Source organism: Cryptococcus neoformans, chromosome 13 (genome assembly GCF_000149385.1).
Source record: "Cryptococcus neoformans var. neoformans B-3501A chromosome 13, whole genome shotgun sequence".
NCBI lineage: Eukaryota > Fungi > Basidiomycota > Tremellomycetes > Tremellales > Cryptococcaceae > Cryptococcus > Cryptococcus deneoformans.
Genome location: NC_009189.1, coordinates 427,640 through 445,139, shown reverse-complemented (window position 1 = coordinate 445,139; position 17,500 = coordinate 427,640). Strand labels below are relative to the sequence as shown.

Here is a 17,500-nt window from a genome sequence, read left to right as displayed (position 1 = left end):
AGGCCCTCGATAGTCAGAGTCAATAACACCAGCTCCGGTCTGAATGCCATGCTTAGAAGCTAGATGTCTCAATCAGCTCTGGCTCTTGTTACTTTACCTTTTACAACAAAAAATACTTACCAAGTCCGCTTCGGGGTGCGATACGACCATAATGTCCTTGAGGAACCGCGATAGAAAGCTGAAGGTCCACAAGAGCACGTCCACGGGCGGGGATAATCTTGTGTTCGGCAGCGTAAAGGTCCATACCAGCGGCGAAAACAGAACCGTGGGTTGGTAAAGTTGCCCGGTCAGACAGTAGTTTGACGTCCATTTCGGCGACAAATTTGGGGAGAAGCTGAGCGAATGTTAGATTGGACAGGATCCAGCTAAAAAAGGATCATACCTGCGATTGGTCCATTTTATATACTGATAGGTAGAGGAGTTGCAGTTTGTGCTGAGTGAACGAGGTGCGTGTTTTAATTATATGTATGTGCCGAAACAGCGAGTCTGAACGAAGCAATTTATTTACGCGTCTTGGCTTTTGACGCGTATCTAGGAACGGAAGGTCGGAAGCAAATTTACTAGGAAAGTGGTGACGGTTGGATATTTAACATCTTTATAGGCGTGTGCTATATCTGCTCACCCTTTTAGGCTTGCTGTACCTGAATGCCATAATATATTCCCCAGCGGTCGGGTGGATTGTTGCCGAGTGTCCTTGCGGACGCCCCACCACATTCGATCACATCCAACTCTTCTCTTCTCTTCCCTTTCCGACCTCTGCCTGAGATCCCTACTCCAGCGCCTACCCCTATCTGCATCTTCATCAACACATATTCACAATGGTCAACACCAAGGCTCAGTTCGATAAGGCCGTAGCCATCGTCAAGGGTCTCCCCGAGGACGGGCCCGTCAAGCCTACTCAGGATGACAAGCTCGCTGTGCGTCCTTGCGCTTTCTCACTACTCACCGCAGAGATCGTAACTTACATGTCCGTATAAGTTCTACGCCCACTTCAAGCAGGCTAACGAGGGTGACGTTTCCGGTCCTGCTCCTGGCATGTTCGACTTTGTCGGCAAGGCCAAGTACAACGCCTGGAAGAAGATTGCTGGCATGAGCAAGGAGGACGCTATGGCCAAGTACGTTGAGCTTTTGACTGAGGTATGTCGCCTGTCTTCATTGCATGGATTCAAAGAGAACAAATCTGACATTATTTCAGATGCTCAAGAAGTCCGATGACGAGGCCTCTAAGCAGTACCTCGCCGAGCTCGAGGGTAAGTTCATCCTGGCTTTTCCTCTATAAGCAATTTCTAATGTCTAACTAGCTGCTGGGGCCAGTGCTTAAATATGAGGACATTTCAGGTATTAGAAGTGCTATGCAGTGACCTCTAAACGTAATGTTTTTGAGCAGTGCTAAAGTACTTTGTCGAAGCATCTCGGTCTCGAGAATGGTTCTTCTGAATAATCGCCGATGAATTACTGAGGTTCGTACCAAAGCAACCTTCATTAAATTTGAAACGTATCAGATGAAACTTCCGTGGTATTGACACACCTCGACATCTACGTTAACATCATACACCATGGCCACAATTGGAGAAGAAGGTTGAATCATTAGTGTGGGGTTACTAAAAATGATCGTTAGAGACAGGCTACATGAACACGAGAATGGCAATTTAAACATTGTCTAATGCCATGACCTCGTTGACATTCACGCGCAAAACATGTATGGAGACTTGAAGAGGCTGTGGATAGTCACAAGCGTCTGGGCCGAGTCGCAAACATCACCATGAGGTGTTTCATTCTCCGACATGACTAAAGAAGCAGAACAAGAGCATTTCGAGGCACCGTTGAGTTGCAAGGACGATCTCATAGCAGTCAGTAACTGTTTCCTCATGGAATGCATGCCCCGAACTGACGTACGACGTAGAATTCGTAACGCGTTAGACCGTGAATGGATACTTCTCACGTCAGTTGTCTACATCATCAGATGACACAACATTGTATCGCAGTTAGCTGTGAAGCTGGTGCCAATCTGTTTAGCCAACAGTATCCGACTACGCTAAAGATCTTAATGATAATGTCAGCGTTAGATCAAAGGAACTTGCAAAAGGTGGCATGCGGTGACATACGTTCTTTTGATGAGGAGAAGAGACAGTTGGGGCGGCCATTGAGTGGATGATCAATTAAAACTTCTTCGGCTCTTTTGTAGTTTCTGAATACTGTGCATGAGAATGCTTCCCATCCCCTAGGGGAACCAAATACCATATCCATCATCAGAGCCCACAAACATCAACTTAACCGTAATCGAAGGACAACAAATTATGACATCTATCAAAACACCAAAGCTGTCTAAGCCTAGAATGGACCCAAAAGATTATACAATTCGCGTAGCCAATGATGACCAAGCTATAAAGCACGCCGAGGCATGCTATGAAGTCGTTTCTTGGAGACAAGGAATGACTTTTGAGGTAAGTACTTCCGTATATTAGGATGCCAGCTTCTGTAATTCACGCCTGATGAAACTTAATATAGGAATTCTGCCACATTGGGGAGAGAGAGAAAGCTGAAGCCGGATGGGCCCAGAATTATGGAGACATATGCTGGTAAGCTTTTTCTGCAGTGGATCGATAAGTATGGGGTATTGGGGATAGATGGCTGACCCGTTCATGGCAAATAGGGTGATCGTTCGACGAGACGACTATGATGGGGAAATCTATTCTTCTTTAGAGACGTAAGTTTAGGGCTTTGCTACAACCAACGAACACTACCTAATGTACTTCAATTGTTGGTTACAGTCACCGATCCAAATGCTTTGTCAAGGGCAAAGGTCAGGAAGATGTGAAAGCTGGTTGGTATTATGATATCACTGCGGTGGTAACGCCCATGAAATACCGAGGTGAGTAACCTACATTTACGCATCCCAAGACACCGAGCTCACTTGCTATGCCAGGTCAAGGATACGCAACCCACCTTCTTCGTCTTCTACATTACATTCTCACTTCACCCGTTTTCCCCTCCTCATCCTCCGATGTCCTCCCTCTATTTCCTTGTGCGGCATGGGGTGACCCGCCCCCAGCCATTCCTTCCGAACTGATTCCTTATATCCCTCGAGCCAATGGCGCCATACTCTGGTCAGACGTACCGGTAGAATTCTACGGTCACTGTACGATGGGCCTCGATGGGAAAGGATTTCAATCGAAAAAGGAATGGAATAATCGACTGGTGTGGAAGTTGCTACCAGTGGCTGAGACAAGCCTCGGAAAGTTGGAGAAGGAATGGGAGCCAATCTGGCAAGAAGATCTCGAGTCTTCAGTCTACGACATACTTTCCGCATCACATCGTCAGAAGCTTGAGAACACTGATACGAGCAATCACGCTGCGTTCATCCAGGATCCTGCTTCTCCAGGGACGCTTACCATGGTCCCTGTTTGGGGTTCATTCAGCCGTCAGCCAGCGTGGCGTACGAAACCAATCCCCTTTGGGTTCAGGCTCAGGCAGAAAAAAGGCAAAAAGCGTGAAGAAGTCATCGTTATGATCTCCTTGTTTAATCCTTGGGTAACCAACAAGCTTGCCATCACCTTTGTGCACAATGTGACACCAGTTCTTCTATCTACTATGTTAAGAATGCTGGATAAAGCTGTCAAAGATGCCGGTGCCCCATGGACAGAAGGAGAAATATGGGGGTTAGATCCGCAGAGTGACCTTGTGAAGGCTTGGGTTGCAGAGGAAGGTAGGGAGGCGAAAGTCGATATTAGACAGGGGCTGAAGAACCATGTGTTGGGGGTTCGATGGTATGACGACGAAGAGGTCCAAATTGGAGATACGCAGATGTGGTCATGGGTGTAATTTATCGTATCTTTCATTATAATTAGCCCCATCATGACACTACTCTGAATAAAAACGGTTTGGCTCCGAAAGAAAAGAAAATCCTGTGCGGGAGCCTGTCTCTGAAATAATGATAAGTCCTATCTCCCAACATTCCTTTGCTTCAATTGTCTTTCCTCTTGGTTCGTTAATTTGATATCAGTAAAAGGCGTTGATCGACTTACAGCTCTGACCTACACGAAGACAGCAAAATGGAAGATCTTCGCTTAATAATTATAGGGAGGCCTACGGCTTGATCACGTAGTAAGCACAAAATGCGGACCATCCAGTGATGCTCCGAGTCTATCTAGTTTCAAGAATACCGGTGTCGACGATATGGCTTGTGAATATGCGTTATTTGTAGATATGGAAGTACACGCCGATAACGCCGAGGTTTCCGTCCCAAAAAGATTCAGAGCATAATTAGTTGCAAGCTGCGAGAAGCGCCATATTGGTTTTCTGCTTGCAAGGAGATGGTACTAAGGTGCCCGCTGAACTAGGAACTCCTTAATTGCTCCGAAGCAAAGCTCAATCACAGCGAGGGCACGGTGTAACTTCGCCACAAGGATCCAACCAACGGTTTTCCGCAACCGCAACCTCTCAGTCACTATCGTTATTGACCCCAATACGAATTCAACAAGGCACATGTTCGAAACTTGAGGATGTCCAAGGACCCGGAAATGGCGACCCTGGCTCAAAAAAGCCAAGTAGTGGTTCTGTCGATTGTCGATTTGTCATAAAGAATGATAAGCCATTAACTGGGGGTTTTTGTCGAAAGGCATAGTAATCACTGCTGTCAATAACTTTTGGCAGCCCCTGTATATGCTATAGCCCATGCATCCGTCCCAAAACATCCCCATATGATACAGTCTAGTGGTGCGCGTCATGTGCTTGCTCGAAGCGAATACCGCTGCGATGTCCTTATTAGCCAAATCATTTTACCGAACTGATCCATACGCTTACCAGTAGCCGCAAACCTTGGGCCCTTGATGAGTCACAATTTGTCAGCGAGAGTTCCACATTTTCTCCATCTAGAGGTGTATTCGACATACCGGGCTTATCCTGTTTGGAACATTAGCGCTAGTCAGACAAAATCCAACGGCAAAGACTCACAAGATTGATAAAAATTTTGGGATGACCAAGAGCACCACCACCTACAAAAATAAGCTGTCAGTCCTTTGATCCCAATATCTACCACCCAGCAGCATCCGTCCATTGACTCACCACCATCACAAGCAGCCTTCCTTCCTTGAACGAGCCTCACAGGGTCCTCTGCAACCATTCCCATCGCGCTTGGCCTGTTGGGTTGATATTCCCAAGCAGTTTGTTCAAATCGCGCATTGTCGTACGCATGAGGCTTGGGATTCTGGTTTGTGGACCAGGTTGTAGGGACGTTTGGAGACTGTTGAAGGTAGCGGGGAGAAGAGGCGTCCGGTTGCTCCTTGGGAAGGGGGGCTGTGGAAGGAGTGGGAGGGGTGGCATAACTCCTGGCAAGGGAGACGGGTCTGGAGAGTCGAAGGACACGTGCTGATATGAAAAGAGACATTGTGTATAGTTGACGAGACGAGATGAGGTGTATAACGAAGGATGTATGGAGAGCGACGAAGATGGTGTTCGGCGATTTCAGGGCAAAATCACAGGTGTGGCACAAAGCAACCAATCGTCGAAGCGCATTTACAGCAATCCCATCCACCATCTTGTCTGGTTTCTCTACTTTTATACATGCATTCGATGCATATGTTCCGCATTCAACACCAAGACGGCCGTCTTCCCCTTATTTCACAGTCATTTTGCGATATTCCCCGGGAATGATGCTTTGGCATATTACTGTACTGAACGGATCAGCCAATTACATCGCGCTCGTGTCCTCTCGGCATTCAGTCATCTGCTGTTTTTTAGGTGAAGGGTGTTGAACTCCCATCCAACGAACTGAAAGTCTGCCTTTATTATTATTCTGCTTACCACGAGTTAATTAAATTATGAGAAAAGTCCTGTTTATGCTAGGACCTTTTCTTTGCGAATCGGATCGCCAATATCGTCAGTTGTTTAATTGTGCGTAATTTTCATCGGACAAGTCAATGTAATAGACAAAAACTGATTAACCTCAGACCCTCCCAGCCTACTCAAAAATGAAGCAAATCATTGCAGGTATTAGGCAGCCTACATATTTTGACCAAATGCCATTTATACAATCATCAAACCAATTCTCTCCCTGTAAGAGTTGCGCGAGCAGCACCACACTTCAGATTCGAGGGTGCAACATCCTACGCCAACCGTTGCAGAATGCCACAGTGGTAGCACATCCCAAGCCAGCCTTTCAACTCAGAGGATGAGGTTATTGTCACTATTGCGTCTGCTCGGCGCACCTCAACGCCGAATCACCCTTCGGTCCTCAGCTATTGCAGTGGAACGACGAATTCATGAAACAGATGGACGCTGATTAACTCATACACCTATATACATTTCCGCTAACCCCGTGTACCCACGCAAATACAAGCTGAATCATCCCATCGCCACAGCAGGCAATGTCGGATGCTACATATCCAGAGCTTTCCTAACCAAGCACTTCGAATTATTCAGACTTCTGAAGAGTTGCCAAGTCCTTCCCTATTACTGTCACTGGTGTTGACGTTGAAACATGGGAAACTGCCGCCAACAAAAAGACGCTGACAGGCGCGACCTGCCTGAAGCCGCAGCGCGTGGTCTAGCACTGTTGACACGAATACACTGGGAAACCCAGGGTACGTGGATGGTACGGATGGAACATTCGTCTCAGTAAAAATGGAGAACGGGTCTACAAGCTTCAACAAGCTCCTCTATAACATGAAGGGAAATTGCCATCATGGTCTGGCTGTTTGACTGCTAATCACTAGCGCTGTCGTTTAGTTGGTTACGCGACGAACGATGCATGTCTGTTATTAGCGAGCATTAGAAGCTGATTATACATACGACATGAGTTTCAAATATGTATATGTATGGGATGTAACATTTGGTGGGTCATGGTGTATCTTCTGCAGATGTGGTTGCAAGATTATTGGTACATCGAATGACGTCTCGACTCGGGATACAGTGCCAGGATAGCCAAAGCGCAGCAGGGATATTAGTTTACTTGCCATGTCAATAAAGGGAAGTAAGACCAGGACGATTTCAGGCACGGGTTGTGTCCGCCGGCCGGGGGGATTATATAACGTGCTATAATTAGAGAAGCTCGTCGGCTTCGGCGGTCATGCTGGAAGAAGTCCGAGTCACAAAGGTGCATGTCATAACATTTTGCTGTGCGGATCGCCGGGCTTCGAGCGCTGAGCCTGCTTCCCAGCGAAAGCATTATATACAACACCACAAACCCCCGCACCGTCACACGAATCCCCACCCACACCATGCCGGAAGAACCCAAGAAGAAGCGACGTAAGTCCTAATCCCAGATCCTAGATTAGATCTCCCTTCTCTAATCTTATCGTCATTCACAAACGCAGGCCAAAACGTCGCGTGTGACGCTTGTAAACACAGGCGAGTCAAGTGCGACCTTGCTCCTCTTCTCCAGTCAATCCATGCCCAATCAGCAGACCGGCCTGACAGTTCCATTGCCGGAGACACCAACTCATCGACCTCAGCAAATTCACCTTCTCCAGAGGATATACCTCTTGCAGATCTTGTCCGACAGAATCCTGAAGTGTGTTGTACTAATTGCAAGAACAAAGGGCTTAAGTGTACCACCAATCAGATCCTCAACCCTTCTAAACCGAAGAAAGGAGGGCGAAGGATTGATGAAGCCCGACAGAAATTTGGAGGTGATGGAGGAGAGACATCAGGAGGCGATGCAGAGCCTGTCGGAGAGCCTTCGCACACCCCTGCAGGTGGAACATCTGGAAGTGCCCCAATGTGGCCGGGTTTTAATCCATGGATTGCGGAGGATTTTATAATCGCAACTCCTTTACAGCCATCACCACTCGTCCAACCAGTTTCAGATGTTAACAATAGTCTGCCGCCAGAGATCCTCGAGTTGAATTGTGCAGCTTCTGTGCCCGATATGACCTCGCTGCTTGGGCTTGGTCCCAATTCATGGACGCCTTTTGATCCTCCCATACTGCCTACCGAAAGTCTCCCAACCAATACGGTCGGCCCAAATTCCATCACTGTACCCCCCTTCCTGCCTCCTTCGACGGCTCCTACTACACCTTTAATAAACCTCTCGCACCCCCCAGAGACTTCACTGGATGAGAAACAGGGATCTGCCCCCATATGGTGGTCGTTCTCAGATCATTCGAGAGAAATGATGGAACACGCTGAGCCCTCTGGAAGGACTCCTGTTACTAAATCTCCTGTTCCACCTCCTAATAAGTCTGGAAATGGACAGTTTCTCGGAAATGCCCCTCTGAACCACAAGGGCGCATCAGCCCCCCTTTTAGTCGACTCATATACCAGATCCATTGCGGAAAGTTTGTCTTCTGGTCAGTCGCCAGAATATCAACAGCTCGTTTCCGACTTCCTCTCCCTTCCCCCGCACGATAATGCACAAACTAAGAAACGATCTCGTGGAGTATCACCTTCATCCAGCTCAGCTCCTAGCGAGAAGGTCCTAGTCCGTCGGAAAGATCCTTGGCAGCTCTATACCGAAGAAGAGGATTGGAGGATTGTGCGTTGGGGGAAGAAGGAGGCGGTTCAGGAAAAGCTGGCTGACAGGGCGTTGGGAATGGAGCTCAGTCGGCACCTGGTCAAGACCTTTTTCCAAGCTGTTCATTTTTCATACCCAGTCAGTGATATCTATATGATTCATGGATTAGTGAAGCTAACCTTACTAACTAGGCCATCTTACCGGAATCATTCTACCTCGAATGGATGCGAGCAGGACAGAGGTCGGATCGAATGACACCGGCCCAAGAAGTATTGTGTTCAGCGATTGAAGCATGGGGAGCAAGATATTCTGATTCACCTGTTGTGCTTGGATTATCACCAGAAAAGGCCGAAACGGCCCCGAAAGGTGAGCATCCATATCATTACCATAGGACCAGCTCGCTAACGAGTGATCTAAAGTCATTCAGGCTAATGGTACTGTGAGTCCATGCCATCCATGACATTGGTTATACCAGTGAATGGCTAATAGTCATAATGTGCAGTTCGTCCCCGGTACACAAGCTCGCGCTCACTGGGGTAGGGCTCGTCTTGCTGCCTGCAAAGCTTTGCTCGAACGCACGAAACGGCTCATAGATACTAATGGCATCCTACGCAAGCCCAGCATCACCGGTGTCCAAGCGCTGACGTTATATATACAACTCATGCTTATGACAGATGATACGGTAGATGCACCAACACATTACATGGAGGGTAAGTCCTCATGGGTTATTATGAAGTGTTGACTTCATTTGCTTCCAGGACACATGATACACAACGCAATCACGCAGCAGATGCAAGTTCTTGGTCTCATGTGGGGTTCGAATCAGCCTATCATCACGGACAGCGATGAGTTACCAATGTCTCTAATCCAGCTCAAAATGAAACAGAGGCAAGTAGCGGACGACTTTTGTGTCCGTTATGAACGTCGTAACTGATCAGCATATTAGGCGTCTATTCTGGGCTCATCTTATTGGAGATGCTTTCTGGGCCGCTGCATCGGGGAACGAACCAAGGGTGTGAGCTTTTTTGCTTGTTGAGCCAATCCTATGATACAATTAATAACAAGAGTAGACCCAAGGCAGACATGGACGCCGCCGGAAATTGGCTACTCAGCGTTACAAATCTCTTACCAATATCTTCTTTCAACGCGCTCTCTTTCTGTCTTTCGTTCGTCTATTTATATCATTCTTTTAGAATATGCCATTCCTGACAAGCCCATTTCCAGGTGTTATTATCGCATTACCCTCATTGGAAGAGATATTGCGACGTCACTCTCGATACCTAGCAAAATAAAGGGTGCTGTTGATGTAGTCGAATTTTGTAATCATGTACAAAGAATCTGGAGGGACATCGTGAGTCCGATATTATGAAGCTGCAGTAGTATAACTAATACTCTGCTCTTTAGGACGCTTTTGATAAAGATATGAACCCACAAGTTACCCGTGTTCTGAGTTCTTGCCCTAATAATGACATTTTGGCTTTCTCTCCTCTCAACGTAAGTTTTGAGACGCAAATACTTTTGGGCTCATAATGATTTCTATTATAGTATTTCTCTAATCTTCGTCTTTCCTCCCCGTTCCTTCTACTCCTCATTCATCAGCTCATTCGCGAGCAATTGGAGTTCCGTAAGACGCTTTCTTCCGCCTACATTGCCGCCAGCCAAGATCATCCGGATCCCTACAAAACTTTAAATGACGAGTCAAGAGACGAGGCGCGCGGAGTCTGGACTACGGCGCAAAGTCATGTACAAATATTGGAGGATCTGAGCTCGCAGAGCATAGATATAATGCTAAGGAGTTGTAGAGCACAAGTCGGAATGTTCAAGGTGTGTCATCTTTCGCTCTTCGGGAGCCATTTTCTCACGCATTCCTTAGGCTTTGATGCCTACCGGAACCATCCAAAGTAAGTTTTCAGAAGGGTGTGTACGGCTATTGAACACGAAATGACGAATTTTACAGCCGCGATGCTACTCCTACGTGAGCTCATTGCCACCGCACAATTTTTAGCGGAAGTCCCGACCAACGAACAAGGCTATCCAGATGATACTGTATGTGACTACGCATTTATACGATTAATTTGAGCAGTGCGGCTGATCATAAATTAGCCGGGAGGATATGACTGGACTTGGGAGAAAAAACAGGAGGAAATGAATTGCTGCATAGAAGCACTTTATCAAGTTGTGAGTGACCACCATGTATATGACTGACGTGTATAACTGACCCTCGCGTTCATCACAGGGATGGGGTGAGCGCTCATAGAACTGGACAGTTCCAATACTAAAGGGCTAACGTATACTTTTACATAGCTTGGGCAGATGTTGCAGACGTACTGGATAAGATCATGGTCACTATGGAACGCCTCACACCTACTCCCGCCCAGCTGGCAGCCTACAAAGAGCGCGTAGCCTCTAGACCTCCTTCTCAAACCCCAAAGATGACTGAAGCGGCAAGGAGGAGAGAACAAGAAAAGAAGGATGATGAAGCAGCGTTAAAAGCTGTCTTGTCGCATTGGCCTCCTGTGTGAGCTAGATTGTAGTAACTTTTACCAGGTCCTGTAGAAACTGACATAAAATCCAGATCTGTCCCGGAACTCATCGAGAACGCCATAGCAACTGGAGAGCTAGATCTCCAAAATGATCAATCGGTTATGCGACTCACCTTTTTCCATAGCCGCTTGGTCGAGGAGATGGATAGTCTCGCGGGAAGTGGCGAATCCCATCATAGCAGTCCTTCGAGCTTTGCAAGTCCCGAGGTAGCCTCAGAAAGCGGGTCAAGCGCCCAAGGTGGTTTCGGTCAAGACAGTACACAGAATTTGAGGTCCACCAACTCGTCATCGACCAATCCTTCGACAGCAAAGGTTCTCAATGACCTTTTCCCCCACACCTGGGATCGAGAATTCCTCTCAGACTTCAATAGCAGTGGGCGATGCCCTGATAATGAGCAATTGTACTCTGTTCGTACTTGGTTTAATAACGGTAAACCCGAAGATGGGGAACGCAATGGGCAATCTCCAAAGCCCACAGGTGAAAATAGTATAAGAGGAGTAGGGCATCGGGGTATGGAACCAAAGACGTCCTTGACGGACTTAATGACGCCTCTTGATCGCGCGGAAAATAAAGCGGGTCTTGTTGTTCCCGATATATCAATAGAAAGTCAAACTGAGAACTTATCAAAGGAGAGTTCTACTTCGAAGGATGCAGACGAAGCACAAGATGGGCTGCAGGAATTCTTCGATGAATGGGGCAAGGACATGGGGCTAGAGATAACCAGCGGGTGGATGGATTATAGGGGGAGATAAAGATCACTAACTCTGGGTTATCGCTGGAGAATAATCGCTTACTGCAGAAATCTGGCAGACGCAGGTATATAATTGTTGTATCATTTTATTATTTATAACAGGAGTGCATGAGATATATATTATACACGTTATCTACCGACTCAAACATGAAAGTCCTATGCACATAATTTTGGCTCCAGCAAAAACGCATTATACATCAAAATTGTCACAAGTACTCAATCCAAAGGCGAGATCATCCCCTTGAACATACGATAATTAAGCCTTTCTATCGTCATCCACTTCGCTGACAGCCCCACTAGTGGAAGCATTCCGATTCAACTCAACAGTCCTCTCGACATCTATTTCTTCTCTATTCTCACTACACCCAAGGGCGTGATCTAAGGAACTTGTAAAGAGGTCGAGCTGCCCATAGGGTGAAAGAGTAAGGGTTAGTAGGAAGAAGTAGGCTCACCTCATATCTATGGGTACCGTAGTCGCTACGTATGTACCTCTCGAAAGGCGCAAGCCAAATACCGGATCCTGGAGGAGTCGATCTGTTTTAGCGCTGGCTAAACGTCTCACTCACCGTATCCGTTGAGCCACTGAGTCAGAGCTGGAAGGAGACAGATGGCCCTTTCATTTGGCGCACTGGTGGACCTTCCCCTCAAGCCCTACATAGCATGCCCTCGCGCGAAATTCAAATAATCACCACGTAGCAGCGATACCAATGTAAACCCTCTCATTACCAGGGCTGATTTAAAAAAAATTGGAACTTCCTTGATTCGGATATGCCCTATTGACGATCGAGCAACAGTGAAGAATCAAGTATATACATTTCACTTCAATCTATCTAGGTGAATGTTGATACAAAAAAAGCATCGCTACGCGAACCGACAGCATTGAACTACTCTCGCCCCTTGCAGTTCCCCGTCCCTTCAGCACTCTCTCGACACCCTCCTGAAAACCCTCACTTGGAAACACATTATCGATACAGCTTCGTTCCCCACTCACGTGATCACGGCTCAAACCTTTCGGGAGCGGGTGAAAATTACGGAGAAATAGGGGTCGGCGAGCTGCGGTAATAGTGGTTCCCTAGAATGGGCCACGGAAAATGAGGATTGAAACACCAAAGGAAGTCGGAATTGGTCGGTTTGATGGCAGGACGAATGTCGTGGCCGATGGTCGACAGCTATATGTATGTAAATTTGGTGTGTACGTAGAAAAGTGTTATTTTGTTTCTTCTTCAAGCCATAATACCCCTCTCAACGTTCAACCATTCCATCCCTTTCAGCTCTTCCTCTCTGTCACCGGCCTTCTCCTCCTTCTGCCCTCCCTCAAGATCCTCAATCAACGCCTTCATCGCCTCATCCCAACTCTCGACCGCTGCCTGCATTTCCTCCCTTCCAAGCATCCCTTCCACGCCATGTTCAGGGACTGATTGGATTGTTGAGGGTGAGATATCCAGCCCTTGTGTCTCGCCAAGGCGATGATTAACCTCGCTACCTGCGCCATCCGCTTCTCGTCCTTCGCCAACGCCAACGCCAAAGAGTGCATCGAATAATTCCCCCTCGCCCGCTGCAGGGCCACACCAAGCCTCCCTTTGATAAGAGGTGCTGATGTAGTCGCCACTACTGCTGAGTGGCAAGCGACGGAGTTCGATACATTTCGGGAAGACGCCAGCTCCGGTTGAGAGGTCTGGGCAAGGTGTGGAAGCTGAGAAGCCGAGGTGGTGGAGACAGTAGAGTTACGGGCAGGAAGGCCAGGCGAAAGGGTAGAAGAAAGACCAGCAGGCAGAATGGATGTCGCCGAGAGCGTTGACGACCAATCAAGAGACGATTGCGCAGGTAATGATGCAAACTGGTTGACTGGGGTTCGTTGAGATGTAGAAGGGACAGGCGGGCTGAAATTGGCAATGGCCACGACCTGCTTAACGAGGTTCTCCAGCAATGTTACTCTTTGCCTCAGGTTTGCGTTCTCCGTCTTGATTGCCATTAGGTCGTCATTCGAGGTCAACACCACAGCAGGCGATGCGAGTGTGAGAGGTGAAGGCTCGATGATGGGCTTGACGTCTACATCTACGCTCGATGGAGGAGGCGCGACGTTCGACAAGCTTACACCACTGCTGACAACTTCTGCTGGGATACCAAGGTCGTTGGCGAAGGACAATACGTCGTGCTCTGTGGAAGCTTCTCGCGCAGGAGGCTGTGCGGCGGGCTCGGGCGTAGCCGCAGTCGGAACCGGATCCGTCGACGTTGGTGGCTCTCCTTTCAGAGAGCGATTTTCTGCCTCCAACTCGACTACGCGCTTCTCTAGCCATGCAACATGGGCTTTGCGGGCGTTACGCGATCTTTGAGCTGATTCGCGATTACGGATGGTCTACATTAGGAGAGTTAAAACGCGTCCCATCGATTGACAAAGGAAGAATACTCACTCTAGCTTCTTTGCGGGCCAGCTTTGCACGAGTTTCTTCATCCAGCTCTTCATCACTTGCGGCTACCTCGTCCTCATCCTTGGATGATGAACTAGATTGACGAGGACGCTTGACAGGTTGTGATGATGAAGGAGAAGGGGCAGAGCGTTTGGAAGTAGAAGGAATAGGGGAGAGTAAGGAAGGGGAAGCGACAGCGGTAGCCATTGCGAGAGTGGAAATAGGTGCGATGACGTGGCGGGGTACTAATGTTACAACAAGAAAAAGAAAGGGAAATGGGAAAAGAAGGCGTGTACGTATAATAAAGAATGTGGAAGTCAGGTGGCAAACTCAACATTGATGTGCTGGCACAGCAAAAACGTCCTTGTCGACGTGGAAGCCCGCGGAATCAAATAGAAGGATCGGCAAAGGGTACGCACTGAGATCGGGACAGGTGAGGGGGTGCTCACGCATCGATTTTTTTTAATCGATTTTTAGAAAAATCGGCGATTTAGCTGTTGTAACACGCTCAAGCGGAGTCCCACGTAACGTTATAGATTGTACTGCGTGGGGGAAGCTCTTCTGTCCCCAGGAAAGACGCGACGAGACCCAAGGAGTTTCAATTCATGGCATCAGACAAAAATCGATATAAATCGTAGAAAATCGATGCCAGCAGGAGATCGACTTTTCCTGTTGATGTTTCATAATTAACCTTATTTATAAAGAAAAATTGATGGTTAAATAACCTCAAAAATCGACGGGGCGATTTTCAAAAGCTTACTTAACAATCGATTTTATTAACCTTTAATTACAGTAAATGGGCAGGGGAAAATCTAAAAAGCAGAGGAACCGATATGCAACTACTAACTAATCTGTTCTGGCTATCAGAGACTAAATTCTTACCCATTCCTTACAATCTTCAATTTCCAATAATTAAGATCGATCCAGCTGTTGCGAAATATACCTTGCCTCCTCTTCCACTTGAATGAACAAGTTATCAGTGGTATACTTGGGCGTCCAGCCCATGACCTTCAGCCTGTTCCCTTGGATGTTCGCCCTACAAACGAAAGAGTCCGCCAGAGCCCTGGGTGCCAAAAATGTCACGTCGGTGATGACCGAGGTGAAGCATGCTCATGCCGATCTTCTTTTACGTATACACTAGACGAAAGCAAGGCTCTTGTTGCTCACTGATGCAAAATGTAGCATACCGAACGATGGAAGCAGTAATTCAGATGATCCCACTGATAACCCTAGATAAATTTGATGTACGTATGATGATAATTAGTTGGGAAATATGATAGTAACCTCGTCCCCTTCAGTGTCAAGATTGATGCTAGATGCTCTGTCAGCTCATGTACGAAAGAGAAGGCGTGTATGCTTACTCTGAAAGGTTCTCAACGATCAAATGCGCACCTAATCCCTCCAAAGCTGACCTTTTGTGACTGGTGCAAACCGCAACCACTCGTGCGCCACTCGCAACTCCTGCTTTCACTCCTGATGGGGCATCCTCAAAGACGATACAGTCTGTTGGCTTCAATCCAAGGGCTGCAGCACCCATGATGTATGGCTCGGGGTGGGGCTTGCCTTGTGAAACCTCATCTGCGGTGATAAGATGAGAAGTCCTGGGGAGAGAAAGAGTGGTGATGGCATTGGTGGCATACGCATTGGTCGCTGAAATAAGTGATCGATCAGTGGTTCGTTAGGACGGAAGAAGTTGATAAACAAACGTACCAGAAGTGACAATAGCCCATCTCGCAGCATCCTTAGAGGCTGCATTGAGGGCTAGTAAGAGCTTCTCAACCCCGGGGAGTAAAGTAATTCCACCTTTACCAATCGACGCAAGCCGTTGGGCCTCTTTGAGTACGTCGGTCTCAAACTTCTCAGTGGCTGTCTAATATGTGACACCATCCCATCAGCAGTCTCGATGACGGTCGGACCCAGTGTCACTGGTAGGATACGTACCTCAAGCTCCACCGGATCAGTGATGTTGAGCCAGTGGCGCAGCAGTTCTCTGGTCCTGATACCGTGAGAACCTGTCAGGGAACGGATCAGCTCGTCATGCGGATCAAGACAACGGCTCAGCCATCAATCGCTCAGGATAGGCGTTCGCACGTACTCTTGAACACCTCTGTAAGATCGACGGGGTACACTTCCGCCCACTTATGCCATACAGACTCGCATATCGTTGTCGAGCCTGCCATGCAAGGTCAGATATTGGAAAACCCAAGAAGTATTACAAGTAAACTGTTCACTGATCAAAGTACCGTCGAGATCGAAGAGGATACCTCTTGCCTTGATGGTAATTGGGGCCATCTTATGTATTAGAAACGAGCAAGATATAGGAGATGGGGGGGGCTAGTTTGTTAATTCAATTTTTTTGAATTGAAGAAGGGTGCATCAAGGAGCTGGGTGGTTTTAAAAGGCTTGATTGACATGTCAGCCTCTTGAATCTCATTTGATCTCCACCTTCCACAAATTTCATTCGGATCTAGAAGACCTCCTTTCGGCTCTGTTCTTAAAGGAAGGGGTGTCCTGGAAACCACAAAGTACATCATGCCTTGCTTAATACGGTTTCAAAGCTTGTCGTTCGCTCAGGAACCGTAATTCGTCTTCTGCAAGCTCCTCGTCCTCGGGCAACACAATCGCACGTTCGCTTTCTTCTTTTTCTTCCGTCGACCAGAACAGTTCAAATGGTATTCGCAGCCGAAGACCACGCTCGACCATGAGTTCGGCCCATTCTTTCAGCTCACGTGTCGAAAAGTGCGATCTCAGCGGGAGGGAAAATGGCAAAAGATAGAGAGCTGCAGTAATCAATCAGCGATCCTGCACATATTTTTTACGTTGGATAGCGTCTTGATGGGATTAATGATGGAGCGGGTTGTCGACTATGATGATGATTTTGTACAAGTGCAGGAACGACAGCAACCTACCTTTACATCCACCCAGCGTAGACACTGCACGATAGCAGAGCTGCTTAGCCGTCTGATGCCGCCCCATAAGCGCTTCAAACTCGATGTAGAGCATCCAGAGCGCCGCAGAGTATCTTCCACTGTGAGGTTAGCACGCAAAATTTAATGATGAAAAATCATCCATCAGCGGCGCTCGGACACTAGTGTGACACTAGCTTTCGTGGGCATAAACTTACCTTGTCGAGTTGATGCCTTTATCCAGCGCCATCCTTACCCTCTCAGCACCTCCGCCGCCATCATCCCAGAATGTCCTATGTGCTGAAACAGCCTCAGCCCACACCGCCCACAGATGACCCATGACGCCCTTCATCACCCCTCCATCTTTGTGTTCATTGGTGATCTCGGCAATTAACCGTTGTACTCTGCCGTAGACCCTGTTTCCTAGCTCGCCATACAT

At 47.6% G+C, this 17,500-nt stretch overlaps 8 protein-coding genes across 8 annotated transcripts in view; 3 read left to right on the top strand and 5 right to left on the bottom strand.

Moving 5' to 3' along the window:
- The window catches only part of CNBM1290 (hypothetical protein), a gene marked incomplete at both ends in the record, with an annotated part of 686 nt that extends 376 nt beyond the window's left edge, over nt 1-310 (bottom strand). The window contains 2 exons of the mRNA XM_767117.1: nt 1-59; nt 121-310. The exon at nt 1-59 is cut by the window's left edge and continues 43 nt beyond it. Of these exons, the coding sequence (XP_772210.1) occupies nt 1-59; nt 121-310 (249 nt within the window). The remainder of the gene's footprint in view (nt 60-120) is intronic.
- Nucleotides 311-818: 508 nt separating this feature from the next.
- CNBM1280 (hypothetical protein) lies at nt 819-1,321 on the top strand (the record flags this gene model as incomplete). Its single annotated transcript, XM_767116.1, has 4 exons — nt 819-917; nt 979-1,137; nt 1,196-1,250; nt 1,302-1,321. 4 exons carry the CDS (start codon nt 819-821, stop codon nt 1,319-1,321), a joined length of 333 nt encoding a protein of 110 aa, XP_772209.1.
- Nucleotides 1,322-2,297: 976 nt separating this feature from the next.
- CNBM1270 (hypothetical protein) lies at nt 2,298-3,822 on the top strand (the record flags this gene model as incomplete). Its single annotated transcript, XM_767115.1, has 5 exons — nt 2,298-2,444; nt 2,509-2,579; nt 2,654-2,707; nt 2,772-2,872; nt 2,927-3,822. 5 exons carry the CDS (start codon nt 2,298-2,300, stop codon nt 3,820-3,822), a joined length of 1,269 nt encoding a protein of 422 aa, XP_772208.1.
- Nucleotides 3,823-4,710: 888 nt separating this feature from the next.
- CNBM1260 (hypothetical protein) lies at nt 4,711-5,536 on the bottom strand (the record flags this gene model as incomplete). The annotated part of the gene is made up of 5 exons (XM_767114.1): nt 4,711-4,750; nt 4,804-4,825; nt 4,893-4,902; nt 4,954-4,994; nt 5,065-5,536. The coding sequence occupies 5 exons, from the start codon at nt 5,534-5,536 to the stop codon at nt 4,711-4,713; spliced, it is 585 nt and encodes a 194-aa protein (XP_772207.1).
- A 1,681-nt stretch (nt 5,537-7,217) lies between these two features.
- CNBM1250 (hypothetical protein) lies at nt 7,218-11,748 on the top strand (the record flags this gene model as incomplete). Its single annotated transcript, XM_767113.1, has 18 exons — nt 7,218-7,245; nt 7,314-7,510; nt 7,562-8,590; nt 8,644-8,818; nt 8,872-8,891; nt 8,955-9,162; nt 9,211-9,262; nt 9,399-9,467; nt 9,523-9,618; nt 9,677-9,803; nt 9,857-9,946; nt 9,998-10,276; nt 10,326-10,353; nt 10,410-10,498; nt 10,556-10,630; nt 10,689-10,695; nt 10,757-10,970; nt 11,028-11,748. 18 exons carry the CDS (start codon nt 7,218-7,220, stop codon nt 11,746-11,748), a joined length of 3,504 nt encoding a protein of 1,167 aa, XP_772206.1.
- Nucleotides 11,749-13,083: 1,335 nt separating this feature from the next.
- On the bottom strand, nt 13,084-14,362 carry CNBM1240 (hypothetical protein; the record flags this gene model as incomplete). The annotated part of the gene is made up of 3 exons (XM_767112.1): nt 13,084-13,302; nt 13,360-14,103; nt 14,159-14,362. 3 exons carry the CDS (start codon nt 14,360-14,362, stop codon nt 13,084-13,086), a joined length of 1,167 nt encoding a protein of 388 aa, XP_772205.1.
- A 956-nt stretch (nt 14,363-15,318) lies between these two features.
- On the bottom strand, nt 15,319-16,447 carry CNBM1230 (hypothetical protein; the record flags this gene model as incomplete). The annotated part of the gene is made up of 7 exons (XM_767111.1): nt 15,319-15,384; nt 15,440-15,467; nt 15,517-15,805; nt 15,866-16,025; nt 16,097-16,167; nt 16,251-16,328; nt 16,387-16,447. 7 exons carry the CDS (start codon nt 16,445-16,447, stop codon nt 15,319-15,321), a joined length of 753 nt encoding a protein of 250 aa, XP_772204.1.
- A 249-nt stretch (nt 16,448-16,696) lies between these two features.
- CNBM1220 (hypothetical protein) overlaps nt 16,697-17,500 on the bottom strand; it is a gene marked incomplete at both ends in the record, with an annotated part of 4,434 nt that continues 3,630 nt past the window's right edge. The window contains 3 exons of the mRNA XM_767110.1: nt 16,697-16,935; nt 17,065-17,183; nt 17,280-17,500. The exon at nt 17,280-17,500 is cut by the window's right edge and continues 282 nt beyond it. Coding sequence (XP_772203.1) covers nt 16,697-16,935; nt 17,065-17,183; nt 17,280-17,500 — 579 coding nt within the window. The remainder of the gene's footprint in view (nt 16,936-17,064; nt 17,184-17,279) is intronic.